The sequence below is a fragment of the Delphinapterus leucas genome, chromosome 13 (genome assembly GCF_059928025.1).
Source record: "Delphinapterus leucas isolate spDelLeu-1000000601 "Yukka" chromosome 13, BTC_Dleu_Yukka2, whole genome shotgun sequence".
NCBI classification, from domain to species: Eukaryota; Metazoa; Chordata; class Mammalia; order Artiodactyla; family Monodontidae; genus Delphinapterus; species Delphinapterus leucas.
Window position 1 is genome coordinate 49,129,526 of NC_143141.1, and position 17,771 is coordinate 49,147,296.

The following is a 17,771-nucleotide window of genomic DNA, read 5'->3' on the forward strand; positions in this document are numbered from 1 at the left end:
ATTTTTTGACAGCTTCTTGACGGAAGGAGTCAAAATCCTAAGCCCTAACCTCTAGGGATTCCAGATACAGGAAATAAGGTTTTGAATTCTCCCTTCTGCAATTTAAAGATGTTTGAGCCAATTGCCTGGGACAAATGACAGGTAAACTTATTATGTATCTGAGTGACAAGGTAAACAGGCTGAACCTGGTTTGATAAAATCTAACACACACACACACACACACACACACACACACACACACACACACGCCCCCAAACCACCACAAGCAGTCCCTTGACCCTCAACACTATGTGAGCAATGACTGCCCGGTTATCAACTCAGCAGGCCAGGATCTCTTAGCAATCAAGACCCACTGATAGAACCTGAAAACCTACAGGAGGCTGGCGCCCACACAGGAGGGCAGGGACCATGAAGGAGTCCAGGTGGATCGGTTTTACCTTGTTAATGTCAGAGATGAGCTTCCCCTCCCGGGGCATGTAGACCTTCTGGTTATTGGCCCTCATCTTGCTCTGAATAGTGAAAAGCAGGACTTCCAAGTTCCCCTTCTCAGTAAATCTAAGCAGAGAAAACCAGCCATAAACATTATACTATATTCCGTTCTTTCAAAAGGAAAAATGCATCTACTTCTAGAGAAAAAAATAAAATAAAATAAAATAAAACACACTTCGTGCAGCCTCACAATTTTAAAAGGCATTTATCTCCGGTCTGACTTTCATGTGAAACGCGTGTGTGTCAGAGAAACAGCAGTGGGTTAGTTTTGGGGTACTGAAGACCTCAGTATGTGCCAAACTGTGGGGTTTTTCTTGTGGTTTGTTGTTGTTGCTGAGATTCACAGTCAGGGGCACAGAATGCTACTCTTTTGTTAATCAGCTCGAACAAGATTTAGACCCCAAGCCACGGATGATGAACTTGCTTCATTTGGGGAGCACAGCTGAATGCATTCAACAAGGATCATTTCAAACAACCACCTAGGGTCACTGTCAATGGGCTGTGGAGACCTCAGCCAGGAATTCACAACTGAGTGGAGTTTTCAGAAAAAGGAGGGATGACTCTTGTCATAATAAGCAAGAGATAAGGGCCACAATCTTTACTGGATAACTACGTATCTTTAAAATATGTGAAAAATCAGACTTCTGGGGGCAGCAAAACCTGATCTGAATGGATATGAAACTACTGTTTTCTTTAATTCACACAGTGTGAATAATTACATGTTTTGCTACAGATATGTGAGGAGGCTTGATATGAGTTAACTGCCTCAGAGCCACCTGGCATGTACCCTGTTACTTCTCTAAAATCCAGAAACGATGGAATTCTGAAATACATTAAGGCGCAAGAGCTTTGGATAAGGAACTGGGGACCTGCACCGTTTCTTGGGATTCTCACGTATCACACATACCAGTGGCACATTTCTGCTAGAAAGGGCTCACAGAGAGTATAGTTTGGAATACATCTCGGCAATACAGGCTCAGATTAAAAGGAGTAGGACAGGCCGCTGGCGAGAGGCATTCATTGAGAGATGAGACCATGCAAGTCAGAAAACAGGGGTCTGCGGCTGCATTCACCTCTCTCCCCATAAGAAGGGCAAGGCATTACACTCTGCATCTTACTTGGGCGGCTTCTCCACAGTGCGGTAGGTGTTGAAGGCCTGAAGCTGTTGTTGAACCCCAACCAGCGAGTTGGCAAATTTGCGGTTGTTCAAAATAATGATGGTTTGTTCAATCCACTCCAGAAGGTCAGAGGCAAGGGATTCATACTTTTCAATCATTTTTTCTGTTTCAATAGCATTGTCGAGCACCTGTAAACAAGAGTCAGAAAAATGGAAAAACAAGATCGTGTCCCTACGTAAGGGAGACATGGCTGCAGCCCTATGGGAGCCCGCACACACTTCAGCGCTGGCTCTGAAAACGGTTCTATGAGACTTTGGCACAAGAGTTTTTAAAACTCCAAGAACCATGTGCTAATAAGCACTCAGACCGTGGCTATCATTTGTGAGCAATGACAGCTTAACTCAACTGTAGTTGGTTCTGTAACCTCCCAACCCCCAGGCAAGGGTTTCAGATCCTGTATGACTCCTGATGCCTCAGCTCCGAAATTCCTAGAGGAACAAAAAGGGCTCTATTTTGCTTGGTCCTGTCCCATGAACGCCCACGGATTTTCTATTCCATTGCACTGCACTGAGAAGACAATGTCATCTGATCTGCGGTGTTCTGAAACATATGGCAGGGGAACGTCAGCCAAACAAAAAAATTTAAAAAGCGTGACACTGATGAGGCCTTTCCAAGCGTGGTAAGTAGGACTTCCACGTCCATGACATCAGGCAACTCAATCAGATTTTCAATACCCAATTTTCTGGCAAGGTTGAGGGGAGGGGTGTTTCCGGGTCTGAGATCCCCCTGAAATCCCTTCCTGAGTATTTTAGCCACCCACCACTCCTGCCTCCTGTTACTCTTTGGGATCGAGAGGCTGCTGCCCACTTCCCCGCCGTGTGGAGAACCTGCCACGAACTCCCAGTAGCTAAACGTCTGAGTGCATGGTGGCGGCACATCAAGATGTGAACCTTAATTATGTCTCACAACTTACAAAAGTGGTGTGAGCTCACCTTTCCAATTCGTTTTCCTTCAACAGCCAAGGCCTTCATCTTTGAGAAGTAGTGGTAATAAGTCACCACATAAGTGATAATGGACTTCTCATCGGGGTGGTCCACACTGATATCTGCAACCCAGAGAAGATTCTGTTCAGTACTCTGCTCACGGCACCGCCAACCAGGCAGCAGGAACAACCTGGAACAGCTGCTCAGCACTGCACAGGCCCGTATCTTCATTTTTTGGGCTTGAGAGTTCTGCCATCGATGTGTTAATTATAAAGTTAACTAACAGGGATGAAATCACCTCCCTGGCTCTTTTATTATATGAACATTCATAAGTGCCTTCTACTGCAATAAGAACATAAAAGTCTTTTTTTCTTTTAACATCTTTATTGAAGTATAATTGCTTTACAGTGGTGTGTTACTTGCTGCTGTATAACAAAGTGAATCAGCTATACATATACATATATCCCCATATCTCCTCCCTCTTGCGTCTCCCTCCCACCCTCCCTATCCCACCCCTCTAGGTGGACACAAAGCACCGAGCTGATCTCCCTGTGCTATGTGGCTGCTTCCCACTAGCTATCTATTCTACATTGGGTAGTGTATATATGTCCATGCCACTCTCTCACTTCATCCCAGCTTGCCCTTCCCCCTCCCCATGTCCTCAAGTCCATTCTCTACATCTGCGTCTTTATTCCTGTCCTGCCCCTAGGTTCATCAGAACCACTTTTTTTTTTTTTTAGATTCCATATATATGTGTTAGCATACGGTATCTGTTTTTCTCTTTCGGACTTACTTCACTCTGTATGACAGAAGGACATAAAAGTCTTAATAGACATGATCCTTTCTCTAGAGGACCCCAGGCCACCGAGATGACAAAATATATACAAAACTACTAAGCAGAAATGAAGAACATAGTAAGAATTGAGTCAGATATCTCACTGATGTGGCTACCACCCAGACACACCACATCCACCTCCCTGCCTCCCCGACCCCTAAGCTGGTCTGTGTTTCTCTGTGGTCCTTATTTCTGCCAGTGGCACCAGAATCTTTCCCGGCCACTAAGTCCATGGACATCTTTATCTCCTTGTTACCCATATATCCGGTTAGTCACCGGGTCTGAGACCTGATGATTCTATTTATGGAATCCTTATTGTCACTCTCGGGTCCAGCTCTCACGGTCACATAACCAGACCTGAAGCAATGGCTTCCTCACTGGGTCTCCCTGCTACTCGATTCACTTTACACACCTTGCCTAGCTGATCTTCCAGAAGCACAGCTGTGAAGCACAGCTTCCTCCCAAGCCCAAATTACTCAGAAGTGCCCTGCAGTCTGAAAAATAAAGTATAGACCCCAAAGGCCTCTACAATTTGCCCTAACTTTCTTTCCCTCCCTCCCTTCCTTCCATCTATCCATCGAATATTTATCACACTTCCTCTAAGTGCCAAGTGCCACTCTAGACATTTCTCATTCTATAGCCTACTGGTTCTTCTAAGGCACTATAGATCTAAACCAAACTGGACTATTTACCACCCCTCAATTCCCAATATTCCTTCCAGTTACAGCCTCCCTTTGTCTGAAAGGGCCTTCCCCAGCACATCACCTGCTCCTTACCCTTCCAGGTCCAGCTCAGAAGCCACCACTCCAACACAGCCATTTCCGATCCCTACAGCTGGAATGACTGTCTCCTCTGTTCCCTAAAGGGCTTTGTTTATCGTTTGCTTTCTGCCAGGTCCTATGATTTACTCATGCACATTTCATTAGTCTTACAAGACTGAGTTTCCAAGGCAGGAACCCAGCCTTGGGAAGCCCTGTGCCACCGTGCCTCCCCACCTCCTAACGCGCTGTCTATATACAGGGTGGGTGGTCAATAAATATTTATCGAGGGAGGGAGCAAATGAATGAAGGTGGTCAGTCTTCAGGGTATGGCAATGTTGAGGGAAGTACTCAACTCGGGATAGACGGAGGAGAGAGCACACAGATGGCTCTTTGTTGACGTATGGGGCTCTTTTCTCAATGTGCCTCTGCACGCGCGCCTTCACTTCTATCCTTCCTGGCAGCCCTGTGTGAGGCAGGTTGTTTCTCTTGTTTGAAAGACTTGACTACCAGGGCACAGGGCGGGAAAGCTCCCCGCCCAGAGTCACTGAGGCAGCTGATGGCAGAGGGGGCCGCAGCTACTGTTCCCACCCCAGGGCCCCTGTGGCCAACTCCTGTGTCTGTTTGGCCCCATCAAAGTGGGCCCCGTGGATACAGAATTGCAGGAAGGCCAGGAAGAAAATGCCATCCCTGTATGCAATTTCATAAACATAAAATGTCGACATAACTGGGAAGGAGTGAGCAAGCAAAACCTTTTCTAACTTGCTTACAATTTTATTGTAACTGATGCTCTCTGGGGCACCGGACAACTAATGGCAGCTAAGGACAACTAATTATCAAGATCAAACCCACAGAATAAGTGACACCGACTGCTTCTTTTAGCTCCTTGTCTTCGAATGATCTGGGGAACATCTATCCCCTTTTCGTAGTGGGTGGTGATTAGAAAGATTAACTAATGAGCAACTTATTAAATTTCTTTTTGTCATAGTGGTTAAAAAAAAAAAAGAAGATTCTTTATCTAAGCACAAAGAGCTCGGGCTCAGGGAGGATGCCTTTCCAGAGTAAGGCAGGGGTTAAGCACAAAGATTTATCACAGTCCAAGGAATTTTAGTTTCGTGTTTATACTGAGAAATCGTTGAATGGGCTAGCACAAAGATAACTTTATCTCGGCTTCCTGTAGTGAAACTATCAGTGCCCCTGATGCACTGGAAAATAGCAAGACGCCTGCCTGGTAGCCTCCTGACCTCGATCTGCCCTTGGGGAGTTCAACTTCCTGTTCTATATTTATAAGAACTTTAAACTTTCACTCACATACAGTTTTTTCTCTCTACTATCTGCTAACAGCTGAGAGGGTCTAAAAAGCTCCAGCCCTACAAACAAATCCTCTTAGGTCTTCAATGCTTTCTCGACATCAGAAAACGTTCCTGTGATAGCTCATGCTAAGATGAAGCCTACAGTTAGGATTTTGGTAAGCAAGGGATTTACAACCTATGGGACTGTCCCACACAGGTCTGCTCCACGTCACCTGCAGTCAGTCTGCAAGGTCCTGCTGCAGGGATCCGCAGAGCAGAGAGGTTGGTTCCGTGCAGCGACTGGGCCGCCAAGCAGCCAGCCACGAGGAGGGACTGCGCGTGCTACTCCTTCTGCCACCCACACGTTCCGGGTGCACCTTCCTCATTGAAGCTCTTCGTGCTCAGGAACAAACACCGCACAGTCTCCTGAGGAGGCCCCTGCCCCTATCTCTACCCAGGCCAGACCACGCTCTTGCCACCGTGGGATGAACGTCAGTCAACAAGCATGTATGGAGAGCCTAAGGCAGGTTCGCTTCCTTGAGCACAGAGGCTAAGAGGCTTCAATGACTCCCCAGTGCCTGCTGAATAACCTCTAAAGACCGTAACCTGTTGGGCCCCCACCCACCTTTCCAGTTGTATGTTTCCCAACAACACGCTAACACCACTCCCAATAAACTGTTAGTCCCCAGTCACACCTTCCTCTTTCGCAGTTCCTTTGCTCACACGGATCCCTCTGCCTGCCACGCCCTCTCCTCTGGCACGTGTTTAAATCATACTCATCTCTCAAGGCCTTTTCAGATGTAATCCTTTACACAAATCCTCAAGTAACTCCCACACCAAAATTAAACTCCTCTTCCTTAGATAATTCCCAAAGCACACTGTACAAATTAAACAAACTGACACAAAGCAGATTTTATATTTACTCCTCAGTGCTAGAGATGCCGAAGGTCCCACCTTTGACCCCTGGAGTCCTTACCTTCGGGGTCCAACAGTTTAGTGAGGCCGAGGTGCTGCTCTGCAAGGTTAAATGCATTCTGCAGATTGTAGTGTGCATTGGATTTCTTTAGCTTGTCAAAATCTATCAGGTCAGGCCTGTGTAGAACAACAGTGGAACAAAGATTTATCACAGTGGCTTGAAACCGTGGCTTGAAAACACACCGTGTGACCAGTGGGACTCGATTACTACTCCAAAAGTGTCCACTTGGCAGAGTAAAAGCCTACAATATTAGTTAATCATCAAACAATGAAAGCCGATTTTTTAATAAACAACCTCAAAGTTTATGAAGAAAATGGGTTAAGTTGTTTCTCTGGTTTGGGAGGATTTACACATTCTCTCTCACCTTCCTCACGGGGAAGGCAGGAATTTCCACCGTGATGCAACAGCGAGGGCAACGGACATGAGGACTGAAAGTCACCCAGATCTGCTACACAAGGATGTCAACATTCCACCCCCAAATTGTTAGCATGACCTCTAAGGACTCACCGGTGTTTGTGTATCAGTGCATTGAAGGCCATGCCGTCCCTCCAGCTAGTGGTGAAATTGTGAATGTTGACGTTGGGGTACCTAACAAACACGAGGCACAAGACAAGAGCGACACAATCATCAAACAAAGGTCTGTGCTTTTGCTAAACACAGTGTTTAAAAAAAAAAAAAAGTCTGTAGGCACTGCGAAAATTTCGGGCGGTGAGTATCAAATAAGGACAATCAAATCGAAGCTAAGATCCGCCTCAACTTCTCCATGTTGGAAAATAAGAATAAAACACATGCCCACATGGCTTTTCTTTCTCGGTAATCCGATCTGTGATCTGCGTCCTCGACTGAAAACACCAGGCTTACTGAGAAAAAAGTGACCACAACTAGATGCCTCTGAGGCCTCCTTGCTTCACTGGCTTTCCACGCCCCCAGCACAGCTATCAGAACCCTGCAGACACCAAGACCCGAGTTCACACGGCACTCCAGGCGAGGAAGTACCTGGGATTACCTGTTCAAACACTCAGCTCTCCTTCTTCCTTATCCCTCGGAACTGGATGAAGCTTTGTAAATCTAGTACCTCCCTGAAACACTTCCCTATGTTTGAAACTTACCCGCAGTCAATCAGCTACTCTACACCACATTGATTATTAATAACTTTCTACCTGTGGTTGATTAAAAGTTCATTCCTAACCTGATCCCCTTACTAAGCCTTACACTCTTCATGGTTTCCATAGTTACCACTGACTGATCACGTCCATTACAGTTACAGCTGTCCTCCAAGTAGTCCTGACTTGGTGCAAAATTAACCTGGTACAAAACCAATTCTCAGTACCTAGGAGCTCCGACAGTTTCAGTGAGCAATAAGCCAGATGCAATTCTCTAAAAAATATCTTGACTGAAATTTCAATGAAAGAATAAAAGAGAGGGAAACTGAGATAATGTACAAAGACCACCCACCCTTAAGTTTACTGCACAGAGCTTCCCAAAGCAACAGAAATTGAAGAGAGGAGAAAACCCACAACTTTTTACAAGTATCATGGATGAGATTCTTAAACATGGTTTCAGGGTTTTCAAATTCAAGATTAACTTCTCTCTGGAACTTCCTTCATAAGCAGAGGGAAACTGACTGTGCAAATGACAGGTCCAGGATAGAAATCAACTCCTGTTCTGAGAGCTAGCTGAATCGCCAGTGCATCAACTGCTTGCGAGTCAACAAGACGTCTCAGTGAAGTGGTGGAAAAGATACTCGTCAACACCTTGTAAGTGATGACTCTGGTAGAACGTAGTCCTGGGAGAAGCAGCCCCTAACCCCCTGAGCCTGTGCTCACCCAGCTGTCTTCATCTGGCACCACAACAGCAATGCATCCTTGGCAGATTTCTTCTCTTTGTTGTCTTCAGTTTCCACGCTGATATCCTGGATCTAAGATTTACAAAGGAATATTAGACCAATAGGTGCGTTAGCTTCCTAATGAGAGCCACAGAAGAACAGGTCTGCATATACATAAAGAGTAAACTTTAGACCAACACCTAGCCCTGCTGACTGCCTACTCCAAGGGTCAATGAGAACTGCTTTCTGAAGCCAGGGTTCACTTCTTAGAAACACCAACCAGAACTAGGTTCTCTACTTTGCACAAAGATAAGACTGAAGTGAAGACTAGTTACCTGCCTGACTTCCAAGAACCGATTAGGGGTCATTTCTACCCCCAACATAGCCCGTCCTCTCCAACTACAAGCTAGAACGGGGGTTCATACGGTACGCCTTGAACCTCAGCAGACTCTAGAAAAATGCCGTTTGTTTTCTCACAACCAAAGATTTTTTTTACACCAGGGTGAGTGAGTCCTTCGTTGATGAGGACAGTGCGTGCACCATTTCCTGAAAACGGACCCAAACCCTCAGAGAAAGAGTGCCCTTAAACGCTGTGCTTCCATGGTCTGAATGCTTGTCTCCCACACCCGCACCAATTCTTATGCTGAAATCCTAAGCCCCACAGGTGATGGTGTTAAGAGGTAGGGCCTTTGGGAGATGCTTAAGTTATGAGGGTAGAGCCCTCATAAATGGGATTTGTGCCTTATAAAAAGAGGCTCCAGAGAGATCCCTAGCGCCTTCTACCATGTGAGGACTCAATGAGAAGTATGCAACCCGGAAGAGGGCCCTCACCTGACCATGCTAGCACCCTGATCTCAGACTTACAGCCTCCAGAACCGTAAGCAATAAATTTCTACTGTATGGAAGCCACCCAATCCGTGGTACTTTGTTTTAGCAGCCTGAATGGACTAAGAGAGCCTGTATTCATCAGCTTCTCAGGCCGCTGATTCTCAACAGGACACACAGCCTCGTCTGCTGGCACCAAAGTCAGACTCTCTGGGTCCGAATCCAGGCTCCCCCACCTATCGCGTGTCCTTGGGCGAGTTCCTCGGCTTCCCCTCTGAGGGGTGGCTATCTCGTGCTGTACACTTGAACAAATGCAAAGTACGAAGGGCTGGGCTCTTAGTAAGGATCCATACATGTCAGCTCTTTGGATCACGGGCTGCCTACCAGTTATGTGATTTTAAACAAATGCTCTAAATACCGCTTTACCTTTAGTTCCTTGATTATGATGATAAAATGTGGGATGGAGCCAGGGGAAAGGGTGTTGGCCTCTCTTTCAGCTCTAACCATTCCAAGCTTCCCTGTCCTGGCCCCTGTCAAAGGTCTTTCCATTTAATCTAGAAAAACGTCCCAGAATTCTTTTTAAGAGAAAGTGGTAGGAGGAGGATAAAATACATACATGTAAGATTAAAAAGTCAGAAACTTTCAACTAGGAAAAACACCTAGAAATTGAAATAATTACACTTCTAAAAAAAATTCTCCATTTTTAACTGTTGTAAGTGAAGTCTGAGCTTGCATAAACTCCAAAGAGTGTGTAAGAATAGCCTTCGCTCAAGGAGTAAGACACAGACTCACCAGGAAAGGCAGGTGGAATTTTACACATTAACCCCCATCAGCTTTCCTATGCCTCAGTGTGAAGGGAATCTGTTTCCAGACTTGTTCTTTCAGAAACAATATCTACCCTTCTGAAATGAAGACAGCTCCCTATGTGGACCAGGCAAACTCGACGACTTTCATTCCAGTTTCTCACACCATCTTTTACTCTCTTTTAAGGGAAAGCGGCATAAAACCTGTCATCATTGGTATTTAATGCACACCTGCTACACATATCAGGGCAGGCCACGTCTTGGGGACTCTGGACACACACACACACATGAAATGTAAGACAAGGTTGCACATTCAGGAGCTGGGGGGCGGTGGGGAGAGAGATCTTTGTAGATACATGGGATGCTTCACAGAGGACGCAGAATGTGAGCTGCGCCTTGGCCGGTGCAGAATCAATACATGTTTGTGGAGCGGGGGATGATTTGATAAAACTGCTGTGGGAGGCGGGGTCATGTCAGACACCAACACTGCAGGCCACGCAGTGACATCAGCCTCAAAGGAAAGGGAGAAACTACGTATCAGCATTTACAGGTTCAAGCACAGAAAAAGGCAAGCTGGCAGGAAGCTAATTAGTCAATGATGCAACCCAATTCATGCCGAGAATCCTGGAAAGGGCTGTGTGTGCCAGCTCCCCGTCATGGGCACAAGACCCGCTGTCAAGAGAGGCCACTGTCAGGACGCCCTTCCACGCTCTGATTACTACAGGCCAAAGGCAAGAGAAACAGGACTTTTTACTCTACAGAACTGAGGCGATGCTCCAGGAGAGTCCTGTTGGCCTAAGGCCCAGAGCAATAGTTAGTGAACGCAACGGTATTCACTCTGTTTTCAAATAATTCAGGAACTAAATGACAGAAACCTGCAGAAGGGTTCTGTTTGCAAAATAAAGTCACTGATTGTTGCAATTAAATCTCCACTAACGATGTCACTCACCTTCACAGTGGTGCCCAGCCTCAGACCTATTTAATTAGAAGCGCTGGAGCTGGGACTAGAGAAACTGAATGAGTAAACGGCTTTCCCAAGGCAGGTCCAGGCTTAGGAACCCCCCATGCAGGGAGTGTCTCTGTACAGCTCTGGTTTGGTCCCCTACCCCCTCCCTCCTCCCACATACCCACCCAGACCACTAAACTAGAGCTGCCCGATCCCGAGGGGAGCAGAAGGAAAACGATTGGTTAGAGGTTGATTTCAGCGTTTTAGTAAGAATACAAAGAGAGCTATAATTTGATTTCTGACATGGCCCTTTGTTGGTGAGATTTTTATTTACCTAGGGAAAAAAAAAAATCAATCAAACTTCATCAAAGGGGCTTAACAGGAAGGGAAGATACAGAGAACACAGCCACGGTGGAGACAGGACTGTTCGGACTTTTGTTTGCAGAGTAACCTGACGCTATGGTAAGAAGTGTTTCCTGAATTTCAGATTTTAACTGAAAAGCAGGAGCACGAAGCAACAGCCTGGAGAAAGAACCAGGAATCAGGCCGGAGGTGCTTCACAGACAAGAAAGGCTGCGCTCTCTTCCAAGGGGTCGGAAGCACGCGCAGCAGCCCTGACTGGCTGTGTGATCCCTGGCAAGGCTCCTCCCTTCCCTCATAAAGTGAAGGAACTGGACAAAATGACCTTGAGTGGACCTTCTGGCTTAGAGTATTTCTATACTTAGAACCTTGCGCTCGGGTATAACAAACCCATAAAATCGTCACCAAGTCAAATAAGCATAAGGCTTTTTTGCACATCCCCCCTGAAAACTGCTTCCTCACATCCGAAGGAGAAGGAGAAGGTGAAAACAGAGCCCACACATGTGTCATGCTAAGCAGCTTCGCCTAAAGATGCTCTATGATGCATGCCACAACCTGGCGAAGTTCAGACAGCCCGGTGGTAGGAACCTAGCATCGACCGCATGCTTACACCTCTGCTCCTGAGAGCTGGGCAGCAGACACCAGATGTTTACAGTAGGTGTCGGTGAAGTGGTGGGCCGAGACGCAGCCCCGGAAACCCTCTTATTTGTCAGGAGAGTCAAGATTTTCAGGGGCTGGCAGAACTGAAGGAGGATATGGTTAGCTGCCACATGCCTACAGGGCAGCCAAAGGTGACCCGCCGCTCTGCACACCTGACTCTGAGACGACATTTCAACCTGCTCTTCCTGGTCCCTCTGGAATGGGGAGGCCAGTTTCACAGGGATGCTCACACCCAGGAGGGAGGCCGAATCGCCGGGCCAAGTCCCTTACCTGGAAGCGCAGGATGATGGTCCAGATAAGGCCGAGGGTCAGCCGGTGGTTCCCATCCACGATGTCGTGGGACCCCATGTTCTCAAGATGGACTCTCTGCTCCTTCAGGAACTGAAGGGCCTTGTCCACGTTCTCCAGACAGTGGATGCGCATTCGTCCCTTGGTGGGTTTAGGCTAAAACAGATGAGCAGAAGGTGGAAACAGATCACCCAAGAGGGCAGAAACCAGCTCAGAACTACAGCCCAGAAAGCGCACACGTGCCCATTCATGCAGCGCTTTCCGACCCATACCAAAACGTTAAAAAAAAACGTGCTCATTCAGTCCAAGGACAGAGTTTACCTAACAGCCTTAGAAAAGTTTACTTAAGGGATGGTAACCGATCACTCTTCAGAGGTTTTTGTTTAATCACGGAAGTGACACAATTTACAAATGAGCACAGAAGCTGGAAGCTTAGAGAAAAAGGAACCCAATTTTCATAAAGAATTTCAGAGCTACTACTGCCACCCATATAATTTTTGCAGATGCACAGCGAAACACCTCTGAGGATTTTCTAGCTGCTTTAAACGTAAAAACAGGCTTGCCACCTGCTGGTTCGGGTTGTTTCCCAAGGTTGGCTCAAAATGAAAAAGGGGGGACACTCCACCAAATCCGCAGAATTTTCAAGTGCTGGTTTTGTGAGGATGATGGAGGGGGGTTGAGTAAAAGGGTGTGACTTACTGGAAAGAAAGGATAAAGTAAGAAAAATGTGAGAGTAGTCTAATTTGACTACCTCAAATGTCTATTCCTTTTAATCAGTTATATCTAAATCAAAAAAAGGCGTTTTCAAGGTGAGCATTTTAAATAAACAAAGCAATAGGTAAAGATACACACACACACACTCGAAATTTTCAACGGGTCTCTATCATCTCCTGTGTCAAGAACAAGCTCATGCCTCCATCGCCCGCCTCCATCCTTCCCACCCTCCTCGCTATCGCCCGTTACTCCCCCTTCTAGCTGAGGGTGCACCTCAGGCTGATCTCATTACTCCACAAAGCTGCCACCAGGTTGCCCACATCCCCCTGGCCAGAAGATGAACCTGGCCTGGCTGCCATCCTACCTCCTCAGCCAACTCACTGTAACCCACCCACCTTTCAAGGTTCAGGTTAAGGCACATCTTTCCTTCTAGGAGTCATTTCCAACCATTCCAGTTCTCACAGGTCTCCCCTTCACCCCCAAACCTATACATCTGTGGTCTCTGTCTGGACCACAGAGTTCAGGAACTAATCACATATCTTATATTTTTGCTGTTATTTCGTATGTGTTGTTCTTATTACTTCCAACTTGACTACTGGCTTGAGAGCAGGGATAATGCTTTATACTCCTGCTGTATTCTCGGTGGCCTCTGGTTCGGTTCAGAGCCCAAGGCCTACATGGAGTGACCTGAACGCCCACAGATGGACTGGGCAGCGGTGTGTGCTATGAGCCGGCCTCACAGAGGAGAGGCAGCCAGGTGCGCAGCAACCTGAGCACACGCAGGTGTGGGCGGCAGCCAGTCCTACGGTAAGGTCTTGCCTGCTTCCCACTTTACCCTCTGTAGCTGAGATCCTCAGTTAAGTGCTAGATGGAAAACATTTAAAGAGAAGATAACTTGGCTAACAAGTGACCACTTTAAGTACCCAGTCTCAGATTACATTATTTTTTTTCTTGACTTTCTCTTCTACAAGAAAGGACTGGCAAGCATACAAGAATGTGCCTTGACCCCGAGGAAATAAGATTATGGCCAGAGGCCTTACCACAAGTGGCAGATTATTTCAAATAATAGCAATGGAGAAAGAAATGTCTCTAAAAGTCAAGCTTTTCACGCTCCAGTCGGCCCTCCGTACCCGCGGCAAGTCCTGGAACCAATCCCTCTTCGGGCATCAAGGGAAGTCTGCACTATAAGAGTTTACTTACAACCTCCCCCACCACCCCCACCCCCCCACCACCCCGCAAAAAGGCATCGTCTCTCAGAAACGTCACAACTAATACATTTCAGGTATGTCAGAAATGCTAGGATTTGTTATTCATGTTAGGTCAAGTGATAACATTACATCAAAATCAAGCAATATGGCGAGGTAAGAAAAAGGCCAGATATTTAAAAGAGAAAGCGGCGGACTCCATCGAAGATTCCGTGAGCGACTGTGTAGATACAGTCTGAGGCCGACACTGGAGCCCCCTTCTTCCAAGGCGCGCCCAGCACCCTCCTCCCATGGGTCCCCTCCTAACAGGGGAGTTGGTCCTGATGGAGGCGGGTGTGCCCAGAGCCCTCGGGGGAGAAGTCCCCAGACTCGGCACCTGGTTCTCGCGGGCCAGCTTTCGGTTCTCATTTTCTCTGGATCGGCGGTCATTTCTTGAGGTTGACAAAGTGACCACCCACAGCGGTTCCTTCTTCTTGTGTCCAGGTGGCTCCTGCTGAAACTCTGTTCAGAGTCGAGGGGTGGGGATTAACTGCCTCTAAGGAAGCATGTGAATTCTGGGGCAGGGGCTCCTGACGTTTCTCATTGCTCTACAGAGGCTTCTTCCTCTCGTCTCTTTAATGCCTGTGCCCTGACCAGCGAGCCTGTGACCAAACAGTGTGTGTCAGGCACCATACGCCCAGGACCGCAGAGCAACAGGGATGGAAGCGTTCTCCTAATGGCAGCAGGTATCTGCGAGGCCAGAAAAGGTTATGTCCTAACTGAGTGTGAGAGGAACAGTGTGGATGGAATTTAGAATTGGTGAAGTTAATTCAAGTACCAGGACCCACAAAAGAGAGGCCACCCCAGTGGCTCGGCCCACGTCACAAACCTAAGTCAGACTGCCCTTGAGGGAAACAGCTGTCAAGGAGCCCCAACACACACCCATCACAGTCCTCCAGCTCACCGCGCCCCAGAAAACAGGACCCGCTCGCCTCCTAAGGAAACCTCCAACCTCCTAGCCAGTCACGCCCTGTTCCCGCGCTGCCCCTTTTCTAACCTCTCACCCCCAATCCCTAGGGAAGCATGCTCCACCACTTGTGAGGCACTGCACGCCTCTGTCCACGGACTGTGTCCCCTTGAATAAAGGACATCAAACTCTTTACTAAATTGTTTAGTTCTGTCATCGGACAGAAAGGCCTGAGCAACAGGAGAACAAGGAATAGGTTGGGGGCTGCCAGGACCTTCCCAGGTTGCAGCACGCATAACTCTACAGTTGGTCCTCGTAGACTTTATCTTGAAAAACTCAACTTCAAACGCACGTGAGACACCGCTCAAGCCTCTGTTCTCTCGTTACAAAATCCCAGCTGACTGTGTGTTCGTTTCCACGTGAGTATGGGGTGCAAGGGTGTGGGAGGGGGAGGGCTGTGAGAGGGGTCCAAACGCTGTCCTGCAGGCTGGAAAAGCCCAACGCCACGTGGCAGGGGCGCCGTGCTGATGCTGACTGGCCATGCCAGGTGGGATCTGAGGATGGTTCACCCCAGACCTGGACACAACGTAAGTCCCCTCCAGCACCAGCCATCAGAAACACTAGTGCATGGGAACACAAAGGAAGGAACTAAAATAAAAACGGCAGAGAAACATCTCTGGGTAAATGATCAGACTTCTCAAATGGTTAAAAAACAAACCTCACCAATTTCCAAAAGTCAGAGGAAATGGCCAACTTTCAGGAGACCCCCTCACCCCCACTTGGGTTTTTTTTGCAATTCTCCCAAAAATCAAACCAAGATTTGGGGGGATGATACTCTGCTCTTCTCCCCCTAAAGTTTTTTTAAATTTTCCTACTGCTCCTGGCCTTTATATCTTTGAAAACATAAAACGTGAACAAACTGGACCTCTGTATATACTTTTGTTGGGCAATTCAGTGTAGAAGATGATGTTAATGTTAAAATGCCCACATTTAAGTTACAATTTCCCCACTTTCTAGCAAATCAGTGCCTTACTTCTCAAATGTCTGTTTATCCATAACATGGGGATAATATGAATAATTATCTCAAAGGGCCGCTACATAAATGAAATGGTGAACTAATGATTATGGTGTTCTCAAACCCACAAAGTGTGTCTACCAACAGGGGTGCCTCAAGGATTTTCCTCCCAACGATTCTACTTAAAAGAGGGGGCTCCGCCTCTCCATGCCACTTGGGCTTCAAACTGTTTAGAAATCACACACCTCTCTGTTAGACAACAGGAAATGTTCAGGGTCTAGATAGAACTCTCCCACTGAGAGGCAGAGAAGTTGGTATACGTCAGCTGACAGGCAAATTTAATACCAGAAGGGAATGTGCCCCCAAATAATGGTAATGATATTACTCTTCTAATCCTGACACCCCAAATTAAACTCTGGACAGAAATAAAAGGAAAAGGTGGTAGAGAAAACTTATGACTGGCTGGTGCCTGGAGGGAGGGGAGATCGGACGAGAGAGCGGAGAGGATGTGAAAACACCCAAACCTCAACACTTAAGGCCTCTATACACAGTAAGACCTCCATGACTCAGGCTGGAAAGCATGATTTACAGAGATATTTCAAATATTACTGTTATGCTGTGCAGCTAGTAATTCAAACTAGGCTAAATGTTGTGCAGTGAAAGTTGCGTCACTGCCTCACTATACCTCTCTCTCTGTTTTTCAAACACTTTCCCACACTTCATCTCAATTGAAGCTCACTCATCTTCGGCGGCATATTAACCCCTTTTTAAGCCAAAAGGATAAGCCAGACGTGGCGTGATTAGATGATGTACGGGCAGCACAAGGAGGGGGAGTAAGAATCAAGACTAAAACTCAAGAATACCAACTCCTGGAACTCATGTTGTATCTGCTTCAGAGAGGGCTTCCGAAGTGTTTTAACGCACGGTACCTCGGCAAGTTTAGGGGGCAATCACTACAGGGAATTTATTTTAGAAGGGTTAATGACTGCACAGAACTATATACACTGAAACACACTGGGTCATATAAACGGCAAAACTCCCAAGATCTAAAAATTCTTAGCTGCCATTTCCTGTGCCACTATGTTAACCTGTTAGGTGGTTTACATTTAATCCTCACACTAACACCGCACAGCAATAATTATTATAATTCTTGTCATTTTGCAGATGAGAACATGCCGGTTTAGAGGGGTGAGGTGATGGCGCACGGCTGGCTGGTGTGCGGTGAGCCGGGATTCCAGAGCGCGTCCTCTTCCTGCTACACCGGGAACCGAGGGCAGTACACACACGTCTACGTGAAAGGAAATTACGAGGCTGGGTTCCCATCTGGCAGACAGTTTTCCCTTTTTTTTAAAAGAGCTATTTTTATTTTACTCAACTTCCATCTTCTCAAGAGGAAGAAGAGATAACAATGGAGAGAACTGAACACAGTGCAACTGGGGGAGGGGTGCATCGCTCAGGGATAAACACAAGCCACGCCCCAAGAGTGGCTCGCTCTGCCAAGAAAAGGAACCTTCCCTGTCTCCTCTCCATGAACTATTGTCAAGTTCCTAGTGCCGCACAGGTCCGTTCCCATGGTAACATGCGCTTTTCTGTCCTCTGGGTCCTTTCTGATGGGGCAGTTTGAGATGCCACTTAGGAGGCAAAGATCAATACCAGACTCGTGTGCAACTCAAGCAAGGGGGGGCTCTGCAGGCGTGGGCTCCTCTGAGGAAATGCCAATTTTTACGGATCCT

General features: G+C 47.0%; 1 protein-coding gene across 7 annotated transcripts in view; it reads right to left on the minus strand.

Annotated features, from left to right (window-relative positions):
• SPTBN1 (spectrin beta, non-erythrocytic 1) overlaps positions 1-17,771 on the minus strand; it is a 196,002-nt gene that overhangs the window by 45,008 nt on the left and 133,223 nt on the right. For all 7 annotated transcript variants that reach the window (XM_022597341.3, XM_022597343.3, XM_022597342.3 and 4 more), the window contains 7 exons: positions 12,141-12,314; positions 8,278-8,369; positions 6,959-7,039; positions 6,452-6,567; positions 2,600-2,712; positions 1,608-1,795; positions 438-555 (listed from right to left, as the gene is read on the minus strand). In XM_022597341.3, the coding sequence (XP_022453049.1) occupies positions 438-555; positions 1,608-1,795; positions 2,600-2,712; positions 6,452-6,567; positions 6,959-7,039; positions 8,278-8,369; positions 12,141-12,314 (882 nt within the window). The remainder of the gene's footprint in view (positions 1-437; positions 556-1,607; positions 1,796-2,599; positions 2,713-6,451; positions 6,568-6,958; positions 7,040-8,277; positions 8,370-12,140; positions 12,315-17,771) is intronic.